General features: G+C 38.5%; 1 protein-coding gene across 1 annotated transcript in view; it reads right to left on the bottom strand.

Annotated features, from left to right (window-relative positions):
- The window catches only part of IL23R (interleukin 23 receptor), an 82,667-nt gene that overhangs the window by 6,935 nt on the left and 53,267 nt on the right, over positions 1 to 22,465 (bottom strand). Inside the window, exons 7-8 of the mRNA XM_066372194.1 lie at positions 4,203 to 4,292; positions 1,292 to 1,397 (exon numbers count right to left, since the gene is read on the bottom strand). Coding sequence (XP_066228291.1) covers positions 1,292 to 1,397; positions 4,203 to 4,292 — 196 coding nt within the window. The remainder of the gene's footprint in view (positions 1 to 1,291; positions 1,398 to 4,202; positions 4,293 to 22,465) is intronic.

Here is a 22,465-nt window from a genome sequence, read left to right as displayed (position 1 = left end):
TGGGGAGATTTGTGCATACTCACAGTTCTCTTTTTCTTAGTCTATTGCTTTAACTAGCTATTACTCTAGAACCCAGGCTGATGTTTTTCTATCTGGTGATGCTGTGTAGAGCTAGAACCCAGGCTGATGTTTCTTTGCCTGGTGATGTTGTGTAGTTTATTGTTGTGTTGATTCTACTATAGGTTACATAAGTTCAAGCCCCTTTTGATTTTTGCTTTGATTACTTTTTATTGTTATTACCATAATAAATTTCTTCCTAAAATCCACCCATAACTGCAACTCTGTACCACGCCTCCTGCATAGCACACTTTCTGTCTCCCCCTCTCTATTTCTCCCACCCTCTCATTCTAAAATGAATAAATTAAATAAAAATAAAACAAATGAAAATAAAGTTTATATTCATTTGCCCACCTTTTAAGGGTACTAGGGATATGTTTATTAATGTGTAATTTAAATACTTAGGTTCTGAGGAAATATCACACATAAATTTTAAAAGTAAGCAGTATACTTTATTTAGAATAGTTTATTCTAAATCTATTGCATTTTGATTATAAATTTAGAAGAAAGATTATCTCATGAAGCTAGTGATGGCAACAAAGAGAAACCCAGTGCCAATTAGGCAGAGATCATTCATATGTGTTAAAATGTGAGTCATTGCTGCCACATGAAACAACAGATTAGAAATATGTATTCAGTACATCTAGTAAAATTTAGGCAACCAAAGGCCTTCCTTTCCTCATAATCTCGTTTTTAAATAACTAGCTATAGATCTTACTAATATCATATTGGGGGAAAATGATTGAAGAAAGCCAAGGAGAGTAGGCACTGGGGCTGCATGCTAAAACACTAACACAATTGGTGTCGAAGTAGTGAATTCAGATGGTGCAACACTTCAGTGCACACTGATTCAGAGGATTTGCTTGGTTAGAATCTGAGGTAGGTTACAACTTAACTACTCTAAATCTAGTCACTGTAGATAAACTTGAAGGCACAGTGAGAGTACATGGCTGTGAGATCAGCCAATTCTGAACTCCTGCTTAGTGTTTAGTAATCTTGGGTTGACCACTATCAACCTTGTAGTCTTCTGTAAATCAGACCATTAAACATTTCTGGCAGGGTCATTTGATTAAATGAATGCCATTTGTAAAGAGTTTGGTATAAGTAGGTTCTCATTAAATACTGTTGCTTTCTCTGAATAAAAATGTGATAGATTTTGCTCATAAATAACTGAATTGGCTACATTTTGATGGTACAAATACATATACAAAACAGAAATTCTGCAAAAACCTACCCAGTTCGGAGCGATTTGTTAAATATCCCAATCAATGAAAGAACTGACAGCAAAACAGCCAACGAGATCATTCCTGATAAAAGTCCAATGTCCTGTTGCCTGTTGTCTGAAGAGAAAGAAAAATGATTTTAGCTAAGCATTAGTGTCCATTTAATGTCAGAATCATTGTTCTCACAAAGGCAAAGTCAGTGATCTCAAAGGAAAAGAAACAGAGCAAAACAAAATTAATCTTGACCTTACACTATAAAGTGACTGCCCTTTCAAACTGCATAACAATTCTTTTTGTTTAAAAAAATTGGTTTGAATGTACGTGATGTCAGTGGGTTTCTAGAAGTGCATCTCCAGCAAATGTGGTTAGCGTTAGACATTCTTCTGAGCTTGTGCATGCATATTTTACATAAAAAAGTTAAGTGATGAACCCCATTTGGTGTTTCTGACAAAAGCAAGAGTTCCCAATTGCTTGTAACAGAGTCTAAAACTGGCCACAATCACAACTGGGGTGTTGTTTTTTATTTAACCTTTTGTGTGAGAAAGAAGTTATATACAACTTGTCATCATTCTTTAAAAATTATTGTTCATGAATTTTTTCCTGCTGAGGAAGGACATTCAACACCAAGTTTGGTTTCATATGTGCAATTTTAACGTTAATAGTACATAATAGTTTTTATTTATTTAAAAATATGGTTAACATGTATTTTTATCCTGCCTTTATTTTTTTAAGGGGCCCAATATTTTCTTCTGTGCCTGGGGCCTCAACCGACCTTAATCCACCTCTGACCTACCATACCCTTGGGAATCTCTAGGGCTGTCCAGCCCCTCTCCTAAAGCCAATTGGTGGGCAGAGGCTTAGATTACTTCAAAGTTCTAGTGAGATATGAAATTAGTGTTTTCTTAGGACTAAAACACGGATGCTGAAGATTCCATGCAACTAATGCAAGATACTGATTGGCACATACCCTTGGGCATTAGTGCTTGGAGGATGGAGAATACTCACATTAACATCTGACTGGGCAAAGGGGACCAAGAGCAGAGCAGAGTGACCTGAGATACCCGGGTTTGAAATGGACTGTCACTTATCAGCTCTATAACTTTGGGGCATAATTATAAACTTGCTGAAGCTCAAGTTTTCTCTTCTGTAAAATAGAGATAATACCTATCTGATGGAACTGCCATAAGTTCCTAGCCTCCACTCTTTGCACAGAAATATCAAGGTGTGTAGGCATCAGTAGTTAGTGATCTGTATTCAACCTGTTGGCTTGTAAGTGATTCACATGTACAGAGTGCTCATACCTTGCTTCATGTTTCTTTATGACATTTTCCACCACCTGACTTTATTCTTCTTGTTTTGTTTGTTGTTTTTCTCACCTCCCCCATCTCTCTAGAATAAGCTCCGTGAGGACAGGGGCTTTGTTTATTTTTTTCACTACTGATTCCCCAGCCCCCAGAACAGAGCCTGGCACATAGTAGTTACTTAATGAATATTTGTTAAATACAATAAATAAACACAAGTCCAAAGAATGTCAATATAATCTGGAAAAGTTCTTTGCTATAACTGTCAGATTTCTATGCAAGAAAATGTCTACCAGTGGCCAGTAGTGAGATAGTCATGCCTAACATTTTCCAGTTTGGAATTTCAATTTAGAGTTGTATTTGTCCATTGCACACCTGATCTAAAATCTTTTTATGCCTAAAATGTGTAGGTATGTTCATCAATGGAAAATCTTGAGTCATACTAACAAATAAAATAGGATTGTTTTTTATGATAGAAAGTGCACAAACTTCAGAATTTGAAAATCAGGATTTGAATTTTTGTCTGTCACTCAGTGTGAACTCGGAAAAGTTCTTCAACCTCGGTGAGCTTCAGCTTTTCCTTCTGTAAAATAGTATGAACCCTTCTCTCATCAGATTGTTTTGGAGATTGAGAAAGATGATGTATATAAAACTCCGAGCGCATGGTGTATATAAAACTCCTAGCCACTAAAATAATGGAAATATTTTATAGTGTGTCCGTAAAGTCATGGTGCACTTTTGACTGGTCACAGGAAAGAAACAAAAGATGATAGAAATGTGAAATCTGCACCAAATAAAAGGAAAACTCTCCCAGTTTCTGTAGGATGATGTGGCAGCATGTGCGCATGTGCAGATGATGACGTAACACCCTGTATACAGCAGAGCAGCCCATGGCCATGCCAGTCGAGATGTGGACGGTACAGAGAAAAGTTCAGTGTGTTCTGTGGCTCGCTAAATTTGAATCCATGACCAAAGTGCAACGTGAATATCAGTGCATTTAGGTCGATGCTTTATCCACTGTGCCACCACAGGTCAATATCAGCGCATTTATAACAAAGCGCCACCACATAGGAATAACATTATTCGGTGGGATAAGCAGTTGAAAGAAACTCGCAGTTTGGTGGAGAAACCCCGTTCTGGTAGGCCATCAGTCAGTGACGAGACTGTAGAGGCTATACAGGATAGCTACCTAAGGAGCCCTAAAAAATCTGTGCATGAGCCCACATCAAACTACACTGAATAGGTATGAAACTGGGAGAGTTTTCCTTTTATTTGGTGCAGACTTCACATTTCTATTGTCTTTTGTTGCTTTCCTGTGACCAGTCAAAAGTGCACCATGACTTTACGGACACACTGTAGAAAGAAGTCTTAGAGGCTTGAGCTCCAGCACCAATTGAAATGAAAATGTATCCAACCTAGAGCAAAAGCTGGTGAAATTCACCTTTACCACTCTTTAAATTCAATTTTAAGCTGACCTTTATTGATTCTTTTTCTATAGGAAGCATATGGCAAATCTTCTTATCAAGAAATTTATGCCTGACACATAATTTTTTCCAGTATGGAGAATTCAAATAAATGATTAGTAAAGATTACTAGAGAAATCCAAGTTGTATTTTCTTACCAGAAATAAGGTGTCCTTTAAAGATAGAAGCAATTAGAAGCTCTGAATTCCGAGTATCATGTTGGGATGATTTCATTGTGACCAGGGGAACTTAAATAAAAAGAAAATAGCATCAGCTTTTCATATTTTGCACTCAGGTTACCCAATTTCCTAGAGAGTTTCTTTACTTGTTTGGAGACAATTAAAGTAAAACAGTAACTTTAATAGGTTTGAAAAATGGCATAAAAGCAAAGGCCTTCGATTGTGTGTCTTTTCTTCTTTTTATTTAATTGGGTAAATCCAAAGGAAGAAATACTGAAAAACACACTAAAAGTACTTAGGGTTCGTAAAACTTCAAGGTGTGTTCACTAATTTTATGAGGCTTCTTGGCAGCAAATACCAAGGAGCTTGTTTTCATTCACTGAGCCAGAAAAATGCACAGTAATTGGTCTCTACTTGATTCCTTCTAATAGATGATGCAGTAAAATTTAAGTTTCCTTAAGAGCCTCCAACATGTGTCATTCTTCCCTTTGCACAATCTTTGAGATGCTGTTAGTGAACAGCATCTTGGCACCACATAGGAAGCCAAATTTTGATTATCAGACACTCTGAGGTTGTAACACAGGGGTGGAATGTCATCAGTGACTTCCCTCTGCTCCAATCCCGCTGGCAAGGATCCTGGCCAGCTCGGGCTCGTCCTAAAGGCTTTCAGGATGCTGCTAATGAAAGCTTCTGACCAGCGTGGGTGAGCAACCTTGACTGTGAACTCGCTTTCAGTCTGAACTCAAAAGAGTCCTGGAGCTTCCTTACCCATCTCTTTGCTCCTGATCATTAAAAGCTGCCAGAGGTGATTTCAAGGACGTAATTCTCCCAGCTGACAGAAGACATTCCTGGAAATGGTTCTAAGCCCTGGATCTCCATGAGCACCTCAAGCCCTATTATTTAGTCAATCTGATTTCAGTGTTCAAATGCCTCTTTTAAACGAATCACTTTTGGGGCCAGAGGAAATCATAAGTGGAGGTGTCCTTACTGACCACTGAGATATCACACATCTATATAACAAGCTTTGTGGCCCAGACAACTCTGTTTGAATAAAATATCAGAGTTCCCATAAAAAGGTTCTGTGGGTCTTTAGAAGGTTTTGGTTTTTTTTAAAGGTTGATCTGGTGCCAGCACAAGCTCAACTCAAGAGCAGTTTTCCAAGAACAATGGGCAGGGAATCTCAGAAGATGAAAACATCAGAGAAGACAAAAGTTCTTCCCTATGTTTTTATGCTGGCTTCTCCGCAGCCAGAGGGAAATGTTTGACTGAATTGTGACAAATCAGAAATTCCTTCTGGCTTCTCCAGGCTTCACTAGGTCTTTTGTTCCAAGTATGTGGCTCCATCAGATTCTGAGGGAGCCAGGTGATGCTCCATGGCCAGCAGCCAGGCTTGCTCATCTCAAGCAGTATTTTATAAGCTTCTGTTCATTCTCAGGGAGCCCACACAGGACTCTGCATCTACATCAGTTCGAAATTTTAAGATAAATGTGCCATTAAAATGTGACACAATTTTCAATTTGTCGAAACCATGGGTTTATAGCATATGTTGCTGCATTACTATTTTCATTTTCACTATTTTAAAATTAGCACTTTTATTCAAGAAGATATATTGCTGTTGGCTCCCCCCCTTTTTAAAAGACTTTATTTATTCATTTTAGAAAGAAGAGAGAGAGAGAAGGGGGGAGGAGCAGGAAGCATCAACTCCCATATTTGCCTTGACCAGGCCAGTCCAGGGTTTCAAACTGGTGATCTCAGCATTCCAGGTCAACACTTTATCCACTGCGCCACCATAGGTCAGGCAATCTGTTGGCTTCTAATATAGGTTAATGCAATTCTGTTGTATAAAATACAGGTAGTTATTTGGCAGTGAAATTTTAGTTATTAATTTGCATCATATAAAAATAATTTTCATATCTCACTAGGGCTTTATTAGCCCTAATAAAGAATAAACACGCCTGACCAGGCGGTGGCGCAGTGAATAGAGTGTCAGTCTGGGATGTGGAGGACCCAGGTTTGAGATCCCGAGGTCGCCAGCTTGAGTGCGGGCTCATCTGGTTTGAGCAAAGCTCACCAGCTTGGACTCAAGGTCGCTGGCTCAAGTAAGGGGTTACTCAGTCTGCTGAAGGCCCACGGTCAAGGCACATACGAGAAAGCAATCAATGAACAACTAAGGTGTCGCAATGAAAAACTGATGATTGATGCTTCTCATCTCCTCATCTCTCTTCGTTCCTGTCTGTCCCTATCTATCACTCTCTCTGACTCTCTCTCTGTCTCTGTAAAAAAAAAAAAAAAAAGTAAACACAATCTTCCTTTAAGGTTTTTTGTTATCATAGTTTCAAATCAACCAGGTGCATTAGTTTAAATGAGATTATATTAAAGTCATTTAAAAGAGAGGCTTAATTATCAGAGAGTAATTTCATAAAGAATCAGATATCTGAAGTAAAATAATTTATAAACAAGATTATTTTAGAAGGAATCAAGTCAATGGCAAAATTTTTAAGTGTAGGACTGAAATGAAGCTATATAGATTATATTCTTCATGGCATACTGCCACCAAGTGGTTAGGTAATTTCTTCTAAGATGATATTTAACATTTTTCATTATAAAAGCAGTAACCATAATAAGAAAGAAGAATTCTAACAGGAAAAATAAAAGGGAGCAAAAAAGAACCATCTCTAATACTATCTTTGTAATCTACCTGCTATTAGTAATTTATAGTATTTCCAAGTACACATACAAAGGCATTCACAAACACAGAATGACGTACATGCACAACTTTTATAACTGAAAAACTATGTTAGCTGTGATCATCAGTGTATTGACTAATGTGCTAGAAAAATCTCTTGGTATTTTTATTGTTTAGTTAATGCCTATTGTGTCCATAATAGGACAGTTCTGTCTTTGCAACAGAATATTAAATATGTGCCTCTCACAGCACATAATTGAGTATACTCAGAAAACCCAAATCATCTCTACTTTGGTAAAATTTTTACTTAATTTATACACGCTGACATTGGATATTAGAGGTTGTCTTATAGAAGAAATATGTTCATAAGAAATTAGAGTGGTTTCAAACCAAAAAATATTTAGTTTCTTATACTTAGCCATAATATACCACTTTTTTTGGCCCATCAAACACCAGCCTAATTTAATCAATTCTGCTCAAAAGGACTTGGTCTTAGCAATAATACGTATTTCATCTGTTTCTTATGGATAATGTCACATCAATCTCCTCAGTACTTCCCTTTACATACTTCCTCTCATTCAATTCTCACAACTTTATCTGGTAGGTAATACTATTACCCTTATTTTTTATTTTTTATTTTTGTATTTTTCTGAAGTTGGAAACGGGGAGGCAGTCAGACAGACTCCTGCATGCGCCCGACCAGGATCCACCTGGCATTCCCACCAGGGGGCGATGCTCTGCCCATCTGGGGCGTTGCTATGTTGCAACCAGGGCCATTCTAGCGCCTGAGGCAGAGGCCATGGAGCCATCCTCAGCGCCTGGGCCAACTTTGCTCCAATGAAGCCTTGGCTGTGGGAGGGGAAGAGAGAGACAGAGCGGAAGGAGAGGGGGAGGGGTGGAGAAGCAGATAGGCACCTCTCCTGTGTGCCCCGGCTGGGAATTGAACCCGGGACTCCTGCACACCAGGCCGACGCTCTACCACTGAGCCAACTGGCCAGGGCCTATTACCCTTATTTTATGGAGGAGGAAACAAAGATGTAAAAAGGCTAAACGACTTGCCCAAAGTCACGAGTAGAAGTCACAGAGCAAAAATTTCCATTCAGTTCTGACACTGACACATAGTTTTGCTGGTTGCTGGCCCCAATAATTTTGGTAATAACCTTACTTCTGTAGCTGGATGGCTTGAATGGGGAAGCTCAGTCAGCTCTGCAAGCAGCCTCCACCGTGCTGAGACTTAGCCACTGCTCCTCTGGGGGCTGGCCAGGGGGTTGGAGCTGCTGCCTTATGGGGCTCTGGACCCCACCACCGTGGGTTGTGGTTGGGCTAACCCGTTTAGCACTGATCCTTAGAATATTCTAGCCTAAAGTTATTTTCTTCTGAAAAGCAACTTGTAGGCTGCTTGAAAAGTATAAAAGAGTATGGGGGAAAAAAGGCAATTTTATATTTCTTCACCAGCTGGGTACAATTCTTTTTATATTTGTTATTTTTGTATGTGTGTATCGGTACTGCTCTTTACTAAATGTTCTGTCTTGATTTTCTTTTTCATTAAATAGTATATCATAAACTTTTTTTTACATTTTTAAAAAGGTTTTATTTATGGATTTTACAGAAAGGTGGATAGCAAGAAGTATCAACTCATAGTTGCTTTACTTTAGTTGTTCATTGCTTGCTTGTCGTTTGATGAATGTGCCTTGACCCAGCAAGCTCAGGGTTTTGAACTGGCGACCTCAGTGTTCCAGGTAGATGCTCTAGCCACTGAGCAACCACAGGTGAACATTTCTTCATTTTATTATAAATTGTTCAAAACCATGATACTAATGACAACTTAATACTTCATTATGTTTGTACTTTATTTGTTCAGTCATTCCCCTATTGAGAAATGGTACAGCTTGATGATTTTAGACACCAGCTTTGGACTCAGACAAAATTTAGCCCAAACCCTGGCTCTTCTACTTGGAGTTGCATAGCCCTGGGTAAATTGCTTAACTTCCCTGTGACTCATTTTCTTCATTTGTAAAATTGGATAATAACCACTTCACTTATGAGGTTTGATGAGCTAATTCATATAAATCATTTAGTATCATGCCTTATGCAAATTAAAAGCTTAGTAAGTGTTAGCTATTGCTATTGTTGAATTTTTAGATTGTATTTCAAACTGTTACTATTATAACTAGCTCTGGGATAAATATCACTGTACATAAATCTCCTTTCCAGATCTCTGTTTATTTACTAAGGCTAGATATCTATAAGTAGAATTACTGGCCCAAGAGAATTGACATTTATAAGGCACCTTTATTTACTTTTTCCCTTGCCAATCTTACCATCAAGATTTGACATCAAAAAGGCTTTGTTTTGACCAGAGCTGACACAGAAACCTTTCTAGACCTTTCTTTCAGAAGGTTCTAAATATTCAAGAAAAAAGTCATATTAAAAGAGACAAAGGGTGTGTTTTTCAAATTATTGGAATATTTTTCTTTGGTCTTATTTTTCTTAAAACATAAACATCTCCTTTTGGTTTTGTTCTGATCTCCTTCTTCTAATAAGTTCTGCTATTTCATAGTATTTAAGTGCTATCTCCCCAGGCCAGTTTAGCTCTGTGGTTGAAATTCAACATTATTGGGCCAATGGTAAAGATTTGACTCTAGTTCATGTCAGTGGCAAAGAAAAAGGCAATGGCCAGACATCAAATAGGCATTAGAAGCCCAGGGCAGAGAAAAGGCTATGTCAGAACAAACTCATTGCCACACCTTGAAAAACAAGTCAAACGATGAATCATTTCATGGGTTATTCCTTGTATATTAAGACTAGAAGGGTATGCCTGGACATAGCAAGGGATTATCTCCATACCTATATTCCTAGGCTGTAAGCATTAGGCACATAGAGGGAGAAGAAGGCAAGGAATATATGTATGGCAGTCATATTGTTAAAGAGAAAGAATAAGAAGAGGAAAAAGTAAAAAGCAACAGCCACCCATGAAATTTTTCAAAACGACATAGACCATACGTAGGTGAGGGTCTGACCTTGAAGTCTAGCAATATTTTGTATGCAGGAATGAGCAACTTCCAAGTTTACCCAGTGGTTAAGATTCTTCAAAAGTGCAGCCTTGCTCTCAAACATAGCGTGTACTTATTCCTGAGTCTAAAGAGTTGAGTGGACATTTGCTATTTTTGCAGGTGCCCAGCACCAGGACATACTTCTTTCCAGGCATCCTAAAGTAGGTAAGAAGCAGGTAGGACGGCCCAATGTGGAAGCCTCAGGGGAGTGGAGACTCCCTCTCCCTGGAGCCATCAAATACCTATTGTACAAGCAGCTGACCTGACCCTAGCTCCCCACACTTGCACAGAGCACACAGCTCCAGGAAATCACTAAGAAGCCAATATACCCTTGGCTGGGTAGCTCAGCTAAAGTGTCATTCAATATGCTAAGGTCACAGGTGTGATTCCCAGTCAGGACACATATAAGAATCAACTGATGGGGAAAAAAAATCCCACAAAAACAAAGAATCAACTAATAAAAGCATAAATAAGTGGGACAACAAATCAGTGTTTCTCTCCATTCCTCTCTATCTAAAATTAATTAAAATAAATCTTAAAAAATTAAGAATCAAATATGAGTGCAGAAGCTATTCCAGGGTCTGGTCACAGCAGCGCCACTGTATCCAGGGCACAGGGCAGGCAAGGCTGTGCTAAGTGTAGGTTCTTACAAGATGCTTCCTAGGCTGCAATTCTGGCTGTGGTTCTGGCTCTTAATGTCCCTTAGATCCAGTTTGTGACCATTTTACCAGCCTTCCTCTTGATTTCTGGCTATCTTCCCAATATTCTTCATCTGCTTAAGATGTCTGGGTCCTAATCCCAAGAATATTTTAATAGATTATCTTGTGTGGCAAAAGGGGCTTGAGATGAGAAGATTAGATTATAGGGATGGGTCCAATAAGATCTTAAAGTCCTTCAAAAGAATGCAGGAGTCAGAGAAAGAAATTAGAAGATGCTATGCTTCTGGCTTTAAGATAGGCCACAAACCAAGAAATGCAAGCCGCCTCTAGAATCCAGAAAAGCAATGAAACTAATTCTCTTTTGAAGCCTCCAGAAATAACACCACTCTGCTGATACCTTTTTAGCCCAGTGATACTGATTTTGGATTCTTCACCTCCAGAACTATAAGATAGTAAATTTGTACTGTTTTAATCTACTAAGTTTGTGATAACTTGTTTGACCTACAACAGGAAACTAATACAGAAGATTATTATTTCATGGGAATGCATAATTTTTAGTCTCTATAAGTGGATTACAAACCTCAAAGAGATTGTGAAGCTCTTTTGAGGTTTTGGTTTTTGCTTTTTATTCTACAAAATTTTAGTGGTTTATTAGGTAGGGACAGTATCAAAGAAGAATAAATAGGGAATGATTAATATGTTATGGAACATTGTATATCTGTTTAACCCAGTTTAGTAACCATGAATTTACAAATTTATAATCCATCTCAATATGAATGAATCAGAAATTTTTAATTACAAACAACAGAATTTTTGAAAAGTATATTCTGGGTGCCATCCTCTAATTTTATTATATTTAATATCATCTATATTTAGTTGCATTGATAGAATTTTTTTTTTCTTTTAGTCACTAAAAGTCCTGAAAAATGAGTGAGAATCTGTAGAGTCATTGGTAATGCAACAACCAATAGTGTTTTGTGAGAAGAAAATACAATGTGGTTTAATATCTTGCTCATACTTGCCTTCCTTTGGAGAATTGTCACACACACACACACACACACACACACAAAAGAATAATGTGATTTCTCTGGGAAGCTTTTCTACTGCAGGTAGCAATTCAAGCAAGTTAATTAGTCACTAAGAAATGTGACTGCCCTTCCCTCAAGCCTCTGACTTGTCATTAAAGAGATTATAGAGCCTATGCCTTTTCTTCTTTACAAAGGGATCTGTATTAAATAGCAGAATTAAAAACACTCCTGCCTGGAAGTCCTCTTTTCACTTTTTTTACATCAGTAGTAGAGAATTTAGGGAATTGACTTTCACATTCTCATTGTTGGTTTTCTATGCTAATAAATTATCTTTTCCCCTCTGGGGCTCTTTTTGTACTGCTGAAAGACCCCAGAAATTTTTACAGTTCTCCAGGTTGGTGGTCTAGAGCAGTGGCCTCCAACCTTTTTTGGGCCAAGGACCGGTTTAATGTCAGAAAATATTTTCACAGACCGGCCTTAGGGTGGGACGGATAAATGTATCACGTAACCGAGACAAGCGTCAAGAGAGTCTTAGACAGATGTAACAGAGGGAATCTGGTCATTTTAAAAAAATAAAACATCGTTCTGACTTAAATATAAATAAAATGGAAATAATGTAAGTTATTTATTCTTTCTCTGCAGACTGGTAGCAAATGGCCCATGGACCGGTACCAGTCCGCGGCCCGGCGGTTGGGGACCACTGGTCTAGAAGTTCCACCATTAGCAGCCTTGAGTGGTTCTCAGCAGAAACCTCACATCCAGAGGCAGGGCAGGGTCTAGGCAGATGGGTAATGTGGGACGTGAAGTTTCACTGGGGCAATAGTCTCGCATCTGGTGCTTTGGGATTCCTGGGCTCCTGAAGTGGGTTAGGGTGATGAGTGACTTAGTAAGCAGTGGCAGGGGGAAGAAGAAGAGAGGTGACCAGATAGTATAAAAGATAATGGCCTGAGATTCTCATGTACTAACCCCCTACTGTCCCACGTTCTTTGCCAAAATCACCATTAATATTGTTTCTTCCAATCTAAGAACGTGGAATATCCTTTCATTTATTTGTGTCTTCTTCAATTTCTCTCACCAGTGTCTTATAGTTTTCAGTGGTTAAGTCTTCCATCTTCTTGGTTCAACTAATCTTAAGTATTTTGTTATTTTTTGGTGCTATTGTAAATGAGATTGTTTTCTTAATTTCTCTTTGTGATAGTTCTCTTGTGATAGAAACTGATTTTGGTATATTGCTTTTTTTGTTTTGAAACTATACTGAATTTGCTTATTAGTTTTAATAGTTCTTTGATGAAGACTTTAGGGTTTTCTGTATATAAGATGTGTCATCTGCAAAAAAGAGACAGTTTTACTTTCGCCCCCAATTTGCATATTTAAATTTTTTTTCTTGCCTAATTGCTCTGGTTTGGACTTCCAGTACTGTGTTAATAGAATAGGTGAGAGTGGGCATCCTTGTCTTGTTTCTGATCTTCAAGGAAAGGGTTTTAGCATTTTACCATGGAGTATGATCACTATCGGCTTGTCATAAATGGCCTTTATTATGTGAGGGACATTCCTTCTATATATAATTTGTTAAGAACTTTCATCGTGAAAGAATGTTGAATTTTGTCAAAAACTTTTTCTGCATCTATTGGTACAATCTGTGACTTTTATCCTTCATTTTGTTAAAGTAGTGTATCTGTATTACATTTATTGATTTGCACATGTTTTTGTGTGTGTGTGTGTGTGTGTGACAGAGAGAGAGAGAGAGAGGGACAGACAGACAGGAAGGGAGAAAGATGAGAAGCATTGATTTTTCGTTGCAGCATCTTTGTTGTTTGTTGATTGCTTTCTCATATGTGCCTTGACCCAGGGGCTACAGCAGAGTGAGTGATCCCTTGCTCCAGCCAGTGACCTTGAGCTCAAGCCAGTGACCTTGGGCTTCAAGCCAGTGAACTTTGGGCTCAAGCCAGCGACCATGGGGTCATGTCTATGATCCCACGCTCAAGCCAGCAACCCTGTGCTCAATCTGGTGAGCCCGTGTTCAAGCCGGCGACCTCAGGGTTTTGAACCTGGGTCCTCCATGTCCCAGTCCAACACTCTATCCACTGCGCCCACTGCCTGGTCAGGTTGATTTGCATATGTTGAATCATTCTTGCATTCCAGGGATAAACCCCACTTGATCATGGTTGTATAGTCTTTTTAATGTAGTGTTTAATTCTGTTCAGCTCTGTCTGCATATCCTGCCCACACCCAACACTGTTGTTCATAACACTTGTCCCTCTTAAAGGGTATGTCTAATCTCTAGATACAGTGGTTCTTATACTTTAATGCAGAAGTATCACTTGGCTAGAGACTGACAAATCTGGTTTTAAACTAATTTCCAAGCATTTCTAAGGCAGATGGTCCACAGGACTCCACACAGGGAAGCATTGCTTTCTAGACACTTGACTGAACCATAACCAGCTTGAAAAACACATTGCCCTGAGGTAGCTCTATCCAGTGGTGGGATTCAAATAATTTAACAACCAGTTCTCTGCCCTAATGACCGTTTTAAATATAAAAACAGTATACCAAAAGGAAGTTTATTATTTCATTCATTTAATACTTAAATAAGAACAATAAAAGAGGCACACAAAACTAGATTGTAATGAGTTTTAAAATATTAATGCAAAATTATTAAATAATACCTCACAAAAAAATACAAATTGTCACCCCCTGATTGTTTGACACTTTTTCTCTTTACATTATGTTTGTTTACTAATGTAATCAATACAAGGGAATTAAAATGTATTTCATCAAAGGTATAATGAGTTTTGTGAAATGAATAAATATCATAAATATTGCAGGCATAGTTTCATCATATTTTTTCACCTCTGGATGGAATGAACATTATTACAGGTGCTTAGAATACACTGTTGTGCAGATGAACATTAAAAAAGAGTAAGAAATGTAAATTTGTGATTTCCACATTGCGCGGCTGCCCAGGCACCCACCTTAGAGAGAACCCTGATTACAAGTGCCATTTTAACAACTGGTTCACCAAACTCAACAAAAAAATAGGTATCAGTTCTGCTGAACTGAGGCAAACCGGCTGAATCCCATCACTGGCCCTATCTTGGCCAAGGCTACCTTTTCTTCATCTCAGACTGCTCTATCCCAAGGTTCCTGTAGTCCTGTGGTTTCATTCTCATCACCTTAATCCAAATCTGCTTCCACATCTTGTATTCATGCCAAAGTAGAAATAAGTGATAGCACCTTATGGTTCACTCGTTTCATAAAAACATTACATTTAAAATGAAGTGTTGTTGGGATAGTTTTATCCTTAGCTAGTGTGTAGAGGAGGATTCGGCCACATGGCTGAGGTGGAGCTGACACAGGGCACCCTAAGTCTCTTACGGAGAAGTCAGCGCTATAGGTCAGGTGCTAGCTTCCTAAAGCCTGCCTTATGCCCTAGTCTACCCTTTACCAGATTTGTAACATTTGGCAAAACTGCTTAATCCTCCCGTGTGGTGTCTCATATATTTCTACAGGCACGATCGGAGTAATAATTACACTCCGGCTGTGATAGTAAAGGGCAATTCATATGTAAAATGCTTATCACAGTGCCCAACATAGAGAGCATTTCATAAATGTGAGATATTATTATTTATTATCCTGAAGTCATCCTGTATTCAATCACTTAATTAACCTTTTGTTATTACACCCGCATAGAAAAATATGAGTTTCTAACTAGAGAAACTTCTCTTGTGTGTTTGCTAAAGCCTGATATTATATTCTGAGATTTCTTTCTTTTTTTATTATTATTAGGCTTTGTTTTTTTAATAAACTCTAAATACTCTGAGGAAGGAGAGAGAGTAAGTCACTTAACCCTTGCTATAAATGAGTTTTGTTTTGCTTTTTTTCTTTTGGAGACCAGGTTTTTTAAAGACCAAGGAAAGGCACCATCCAGAGGGAAAGTGATACAGAAGAATACTAGGGGCCACTCCTCCTTCCTGATTTGCCCGCAGCGCCATCTGGGCATAATTTTGAAAGCACATTATGTGTGTGTGTGTGTGTGTGTGTGTGTGTGTGTGTGTGTGTGTGTGTGTGTGTGTATTTTGTTTTTTAGAATTTTCATGAGTTTATTTGGGCCTAACTAGTGACATATACCAGGGAGCAAGATAGATCTCAGATGCTTTTGAGAATAACAGTTTTGCAGCTTTACTAAAATGCAATTAATTAAGAAGGGAATGTACACGAAGGTGAAAGAAAGCAAGGCAGGGATTGGATTACAGGTTAGCTAACAACATTATGTGCTCTCTTATATCCACTTGCTGGGATATTACTTCTGACATTTCAAAGGTGTGTTAACCTAGATGCACAAGAACAATGAACACGGCTGATTTAAAACCATTCACTTATGAAGTTATAGGCCTGGGGAAAGAAAGCACATTGTTTTGAGATGAATCAATTCAGTTATAGACATATAACAGTTTTGGAGATCAAAATAGGAAATTCCTGCATAAAAGGAGCATTACTGCCTGCGCTGCTTCTCCATAAATAAATAAACCTTTCATTACTGGGAAAGTTTGGTTGCTCAGAAAACTCCATTATCAAACATGTTGGTGAACTAAAGTATTACAGAAATTATTTTATTTATTTATTTATTTATTTATTTATTTATTTATTTATTTGTGACAGAGACAGAGAGAGAAAGACAGAGAGAGGGACAGATAGGGACAGACAGACAGGAAGGGAGAGAGATGAGAAGCATTTGTTGTGGCTCCTTAATTATTTATTGATTGGTTTCTAATTCGTGCCTTGACCAGGGGTCTCCAGCCAAGCCAGGGACCCCTTGCTCAAGACAGCAACCTTAGGCTTCAAGCCATTAACCTTTTGGGCTCAAGCCAGTGACCATGAGGTCATGTCTATGATCCTACACTCAAGCCAGTGACCTCATGCTCGAGTCAGTGACCTCGGGTTTTGAACCTGGTTCCTCTGTGTCCTAGTCGATGCTCTATCCACTGTGCCACTGCCTGGTTAGGCTATTTTATTTTTTAAATTGTGAAATAATTAAAACTTTAGTTGTGAGGTTTCATCCTTACTACTTCTATTTATATCTTTATAGTGCTATGTAATTTACTTTTTTATTATGCTTTTTTTATTGACTGTCTTTTCTAGAATTAAAGAATTTTTCTCTCTGCTCATTGAGGTTCTGCAAGTACCTAGCAAATGCGTGGTTCCTGGTAGAGTCTAAGTGAACATGAATGACTACCTTTTTAAAAAGCAACTAATATTAAAGATTTACTAATGAGCAATTGAACAACTTGCATGAAGCATGGTAAAATGTGATTAACTCTTGAGACAGTAAGACCTAAAAGCAAAAGGAGAGTTTATACACAAAGTTATTATTCAAAGATGTTTATTGATAGTGGAAAAAATGCAGTAACCTAGATATTGTTAAAGTAGGGAAATGATTCAATAAATTATTGTACATCCATAAATTTGAATGCTGTGCAGCCATTAAGCAGTTTTTTAAAATTTAACAAGTAAGAAAATTAGGATTTAAACATATATACACTACAGTACTTATTTAAAAATATGTGTATAAGAAAAAATTAAAATGTAAACTGCAGTGACTTATAAGTTGTATATTGCAATATACTTGCTTTGCTTTTACAAACAGAAAAAAAGAGATATATTTTCCAAAAGATATAATATTAGCACTTTTCCTAACACACTTCTGCTGTTTCTCATTTAATGTGTCTTAGAAAAGAATTTGGACTAAAAGAAGTTTATGTTTTTTCTTAGCTAACATGTTAAACTTATATAGATCCAGCTTTTTGGAGATGTTTAATTTTTTTTTTTTCTTTTTCCAAGTGAGAGGAGGAGAGAGAGAGAGACAGACTCTTGCATGCACCCTGACTGGGATTCACTGGGCAACCCCATCTGGGGCCAATGCTCTGCCCATTTGGGGCTATTTTTGCATCTGAGCTATTTTTAACACCTAAGGCAGAGGCTCTATAGAGCCATCCTCAGGGAACCTGGAGCCAAAGAGTTCAAAGCAATCAAGTCATGGCTGCAAGAGAGGAAGAGAGAAAGAGAAGAGGGAGGGTGAGGGGTGGAGAAGCAGATGGTCGCTTCTCCTGTGTGCCCTGGCCGGGAATCGAACCCGGGACATCCACATGCCAGGCTGATGCTCTACCACTGAGGCAGCCAGCCATGGCCGGGATATTTAATTATAACTGGCACTTTTGCCTCTAGTGACTTTTTTTCTCTTAAGAAACCAACACTTTATTATTATTTTTATTGATTTATTTTAGAGAGAGGAAGAAGGGGAGAGAGAGAGAGAGAGAGAGAAACATCGGTCTGTTCCTGTATGTGCCTGACTGGGGATCGAACTTGCAACCTTTGTAGAGTGAGACAATACTCTAAGAAGGACCAACTGAGCTATCTGGTTAGGACAAGAAACCAATACTTTAAATTTAGGTTTGTTACATGATAGCTGTGATGTTCCTATTCCTTTGATGTAAGGTTTAAGACCTTTCCTTTTAAAAAAGAAAATTTATGATCCTATACATACCTTGTAGAATACTTTAATAAACTGCTCCTCTACTTTGATGTAATTGGTTAACAAAACTGATGAGATTGCTGAGGGCTATTGGTAAGAAGACTTGCATTACCCTCTAGCAATGTGCTATTTAGAAAATCATGCCTCACATTTTCATTTGTAAAATGAAAGGTGCCAATTACATTACCAAATATGGCTGACATGAAAATCAAACAAGATTTTACACAGTAGTAATTTGTAAGTGGTAAGTAAATGTTAGTTATCAATTTAAATAATCTTGTTAGACTATTCTACATTTCATTTAAAAATAATTTAATTATCAACTAAATTATGACTATTAAAAAATAAAAAAAATAAATTATGGCTATTACAAATGACATCTAAAGTCCTAAGAATTCTTAACAATACCAACTTAAGAGAATATTTTCAATTCAGAAGTAACTTTTATTTATTTATTTATTTATTTTTAAGAGACAGAGAGAGAGAGACAGTGAGACAGATAAGGACAGACAGATAGGAAGGGAAAGAGATGAGAAGCATCAGATCATAGTTGTGGCACCTTAGTTGTTCATTGATTGTTTTCTCATATGTGCCTTGACCAGAGTGACCTCATGCTCAAGTCAGTAATGTTAGGCTTCAAGCCAGTGACCTTTGGATTTAAGCCAGTGACCTTGGGGTTTCAAACCTGGGTCCTCAGTGTCCTAGGCCGACGCTGTATCCCACTGTGCCACCACCTGATCAGGCCAAAAGCAGCTTTTAAAAAAGAGACTTGGCATTGCAAATGATTCCCTTAATAATGTGTTTCTACACCAAAATTACAGCTAGACTACAGAACTATCATCATTCAGAACCACCTGAAATCTGACTGATGGGAAATCCTACAACTAGGGATTTAAAGAAGCTGCAAGACTGGTAGGAGGGATGGAGATGTGGAACAGCCTGGGTCCATACCCACGTGTGGTAGCTAAAAATTGGGATGGATATTTCGGCAGCAGAGGTCCCCCCTGAGAACTGAGGGGTCCCAGGCTCCAATGCCAATAAGAGAAGCCCCCCAAAATTCTGACTGCATAAACCAGTGGGAATTACAACTGAAGGAGACAGAGGGTTAGTGGAGTCCCAGGCAGCTCCTCTTAACGGGCCTGTGCACTACTTACTCAGACTCACTCCCTCTGAACTCCAGGGCTGGGGCAGCAGCTTAAAAGGTACCAGAGACACATGGGGAGGAACTGAATTGTCCAGCATTAGTGCAAGAGCTGATGGCGGTGGAGGGGGGGCATCTTTCTCCCAGACAAAAGTGTGGCAGAGGCAATAATTCCTTCAATGACACTGTCTCACTACAGAGCCAGCAGGTGAGCAGTATATCTGAGACTCCATCAGCCTGGCTCACACTGTTTGCTCCACCCTGGTGATTCCCTGAGGCGCTGCCCCACCCAATTTCCAGGCCTACTCAAGCATAGAGACCACTAAGATAGGCCACTTGTATAGCTTTTTTATATAAATGGCCTGTCTTGGCTCATGCTTCAGATTTTCCCAAAATCTCTTAAACAAGCAGCATCTGGCCTCAGCGTGCCCCATATTTCTAAGTGGCCCCTAGCCTGGCACTAGCAGCTAGCATAGTTCACAGCTTGAGCTGGCCTGGGTACCTCTAATTGACCCAGCACAATTAGCAGCCATTTGCAGAACACTTGTAGCTCGTGTTCAGTGGCCCCAGGCAGAGCACTGGTGGCAGCTGACCTGGCCTGAACCTCTGTGAAGGAAAGTGCCAGAGCCACCACATCCAGTGGACAGCTTGAGACCAAGTTAAGGTACTGCACAACCACCTCCACAATTGACACATTCAAGGTGCATACTCAGCAGGCACCAGAGCCCTGCTGAAATAAGTCCTGCTCTGTGGAGTTGGCCCCTGAAAACCAATCCTCCACAGTGGCTGGTGGTTATAGCCAGTCCTTGCAACTGATCTGCCTGGGGGACACACCTCGAGTGTCCAGCTTGGGTGATCAGGAAGGTGTGCCACTGGACCCTACAGAACACTTACTACATTAGGCCTCTACTAAGTTAAGGAAACATAGCTGCTCTACCTAATACATAGAAACAAACACAGAGGAGGTAGTCAAAATAAAGGGACAAAGAATGTCTCAAATGAAAGAACAGAACACAACTCCAGAAAAAGAACTAAACAAAATGGAGACAAGCAATCTACTAGATGTAGAGTTCAAAACATTGGTTATAAGGATGCTCAGTGAACTTAGTGAGGACCTCAATAGCATAAAAAAGGACCAATCAGAAATAAAGGATACACTAATTGAAATGAAGAGTAATTTACAGGGAATCAACAGTAGAGCAGATGAAGCCGAGAATCAAATCAATGAGTTGGAATATAAGGAAGCAATAAACATTCAATCAGAACAGCAAAAAGAAAAAAAAATGAAGATAGGGTTAGAAGCCACTGGAACAAACTCAAGCATTCCAACATTCACATCATGGGGGTGCCCAAAGGAGAAGAGAGAGAGCAATAAATTGAAAACCTATTTAAAAAAATGACTGAGCACTTCCCTAAGCTGGTGAAGGAAACAAACATACAAGTCCAAGAAGCACCGAGAGTTCCAAACAAGGTGAACCCTAAGAGGCCCACACCAAGACACATGCGGAAATTTAAAGACAACAAGAGAACCCTAAAAGCAGTGATAGAAAAGTAGTTGGGTACCTACAAGGGATCTTCCATAAGCCTGTCAGTTGATTTCTCAACAGAAACTTTGCAGGCCAGAAGGGAGTAGCAAGAAGTATTTAAAGTGATGAAAAGCAGGGACCTGCAACCAAGACAACTACCCAGCAAAACTATTATTTAGAATCAAAGGACAGATAAAGAGCTTCCCAGACAAGAAAAAAGCTGAAGAAGTTCATTACTACTAAACCAGTATTATAAGAAATGTTAAAGGGTCTTCTTTAAGAAGAAGAAAAAAAGCCTGACCAGGCGGTGGCACAGTGGATAGAGCGTCGGACTGGGATGTGGAGGACCCAGGTTCGAGACCCCGAGGTTGCCAGCTTGAGTGCGGCTCATCTGGTTTGAGCAAGGCTCACAGCTTGGACCCAAGGTCGCTGGCTCAAGCAAGGGGCCACTTGGTCGCTGTAGCCCCCCAGTCAAGGCACATATGAGAAATCAACCAATGAACAACTAAGGAGCTGCAATGAAGAATTGATGTTTCTCATCTCTCTCCCCTCCTGTCTGTCTATCCCTCTCTCTCACTCTCTCTGTCTCTGCCACAAAATAAATAAATAAATAAATAAAAATTTTTAAAAAGATAAAAAGTATGCACAATAAAATGGCAACAAATACATATCTATCAACAACTGAATCTTAAAAAAACAACAACAAAGAGAAGAATAAGCAAAACAGAAACAGACTCATAGAAACAGAGAACATTTTGATGGTTGCCAGAGGGGAGGGGTGTTGAAGGAATAAGTGAAAAAGATGAAGGGATTAAGAAGCACAAATTGGTTGTTACAGTATAGTCATGGGAATATAATACACAGCATAAGGAATATAGTCAATAATATTCTAACTATGTATGGTGTCAGATGAATGCAAGATTTATTGGGATGATCATTTAGTAAGTTATGTGATGTCTAATCACTGGGGTGTACACCTGAAAATAATATAATAATGTATGTCAACTGTAATTGAAAAATTAAAACATGAGTTAAAAGATAGTAATGTGTTTCTAAGATTTGGACTTCAGAGGGCACCAAAAGGACTTTTAAGCCAGTCTTTGGGTCTTCGCTTTCTCTACGTGCTGGCAGTCATCAATATTTATAATGTATGTTAACGTGCTTTGAAAACATAAAACACAATTACAAGATGTTATAATAAAGATGATATTAACAAGAGGGTGATTATAAATAAATTCTTCAGTTCTTAAATGAAAAATTAAATCTAGTGTATAAGCTACCTATATAGTAAGGAGACATCTTCAGGATAATGAGGCCATTATGGAATACTATGATACAATAGATTCATTTTATTGTTTGCTTACAACTGAAGTCTACTTGGCTAAAATCTCATTGAATTACATGTGTAAATGACTAGAATACTAAACCAATAATATTAAGATCAGAGAAATATCTAAAGAGAAACCACAGCTCAGCTAGATTTTATTGAGAAGAGAATTAAATAATCCCACATTTAAGTGCTTTAACTCTTTCTGATTTTTTTTGTATATACTAGGTAATCAACAGTTATTGATGTGTGTCTCTTTTAGAAGTATATATTTTATCAGAGTGACCTAAAGA

This window comes from Saccopteryx leptura, chromosome 3, assembly GCF_036850995.1.
Source record: "Saccopteryx leptura isolate mSacLep1 chromosome 3, mSacLep1_pri_phased_curated, whole genome shotgun sequence".
NCBI lineage: Eukaryota > Metazoa > Chordata > Mammalia > Chiroptera > Emballonuridae > Saccopteryx > Saccopteryx leptura.
The sequence above is the reverse complement of the archived record's forward strand: the minus strand, read 5'-3'. Positions and strand labels throughout refer to the sequence as shown.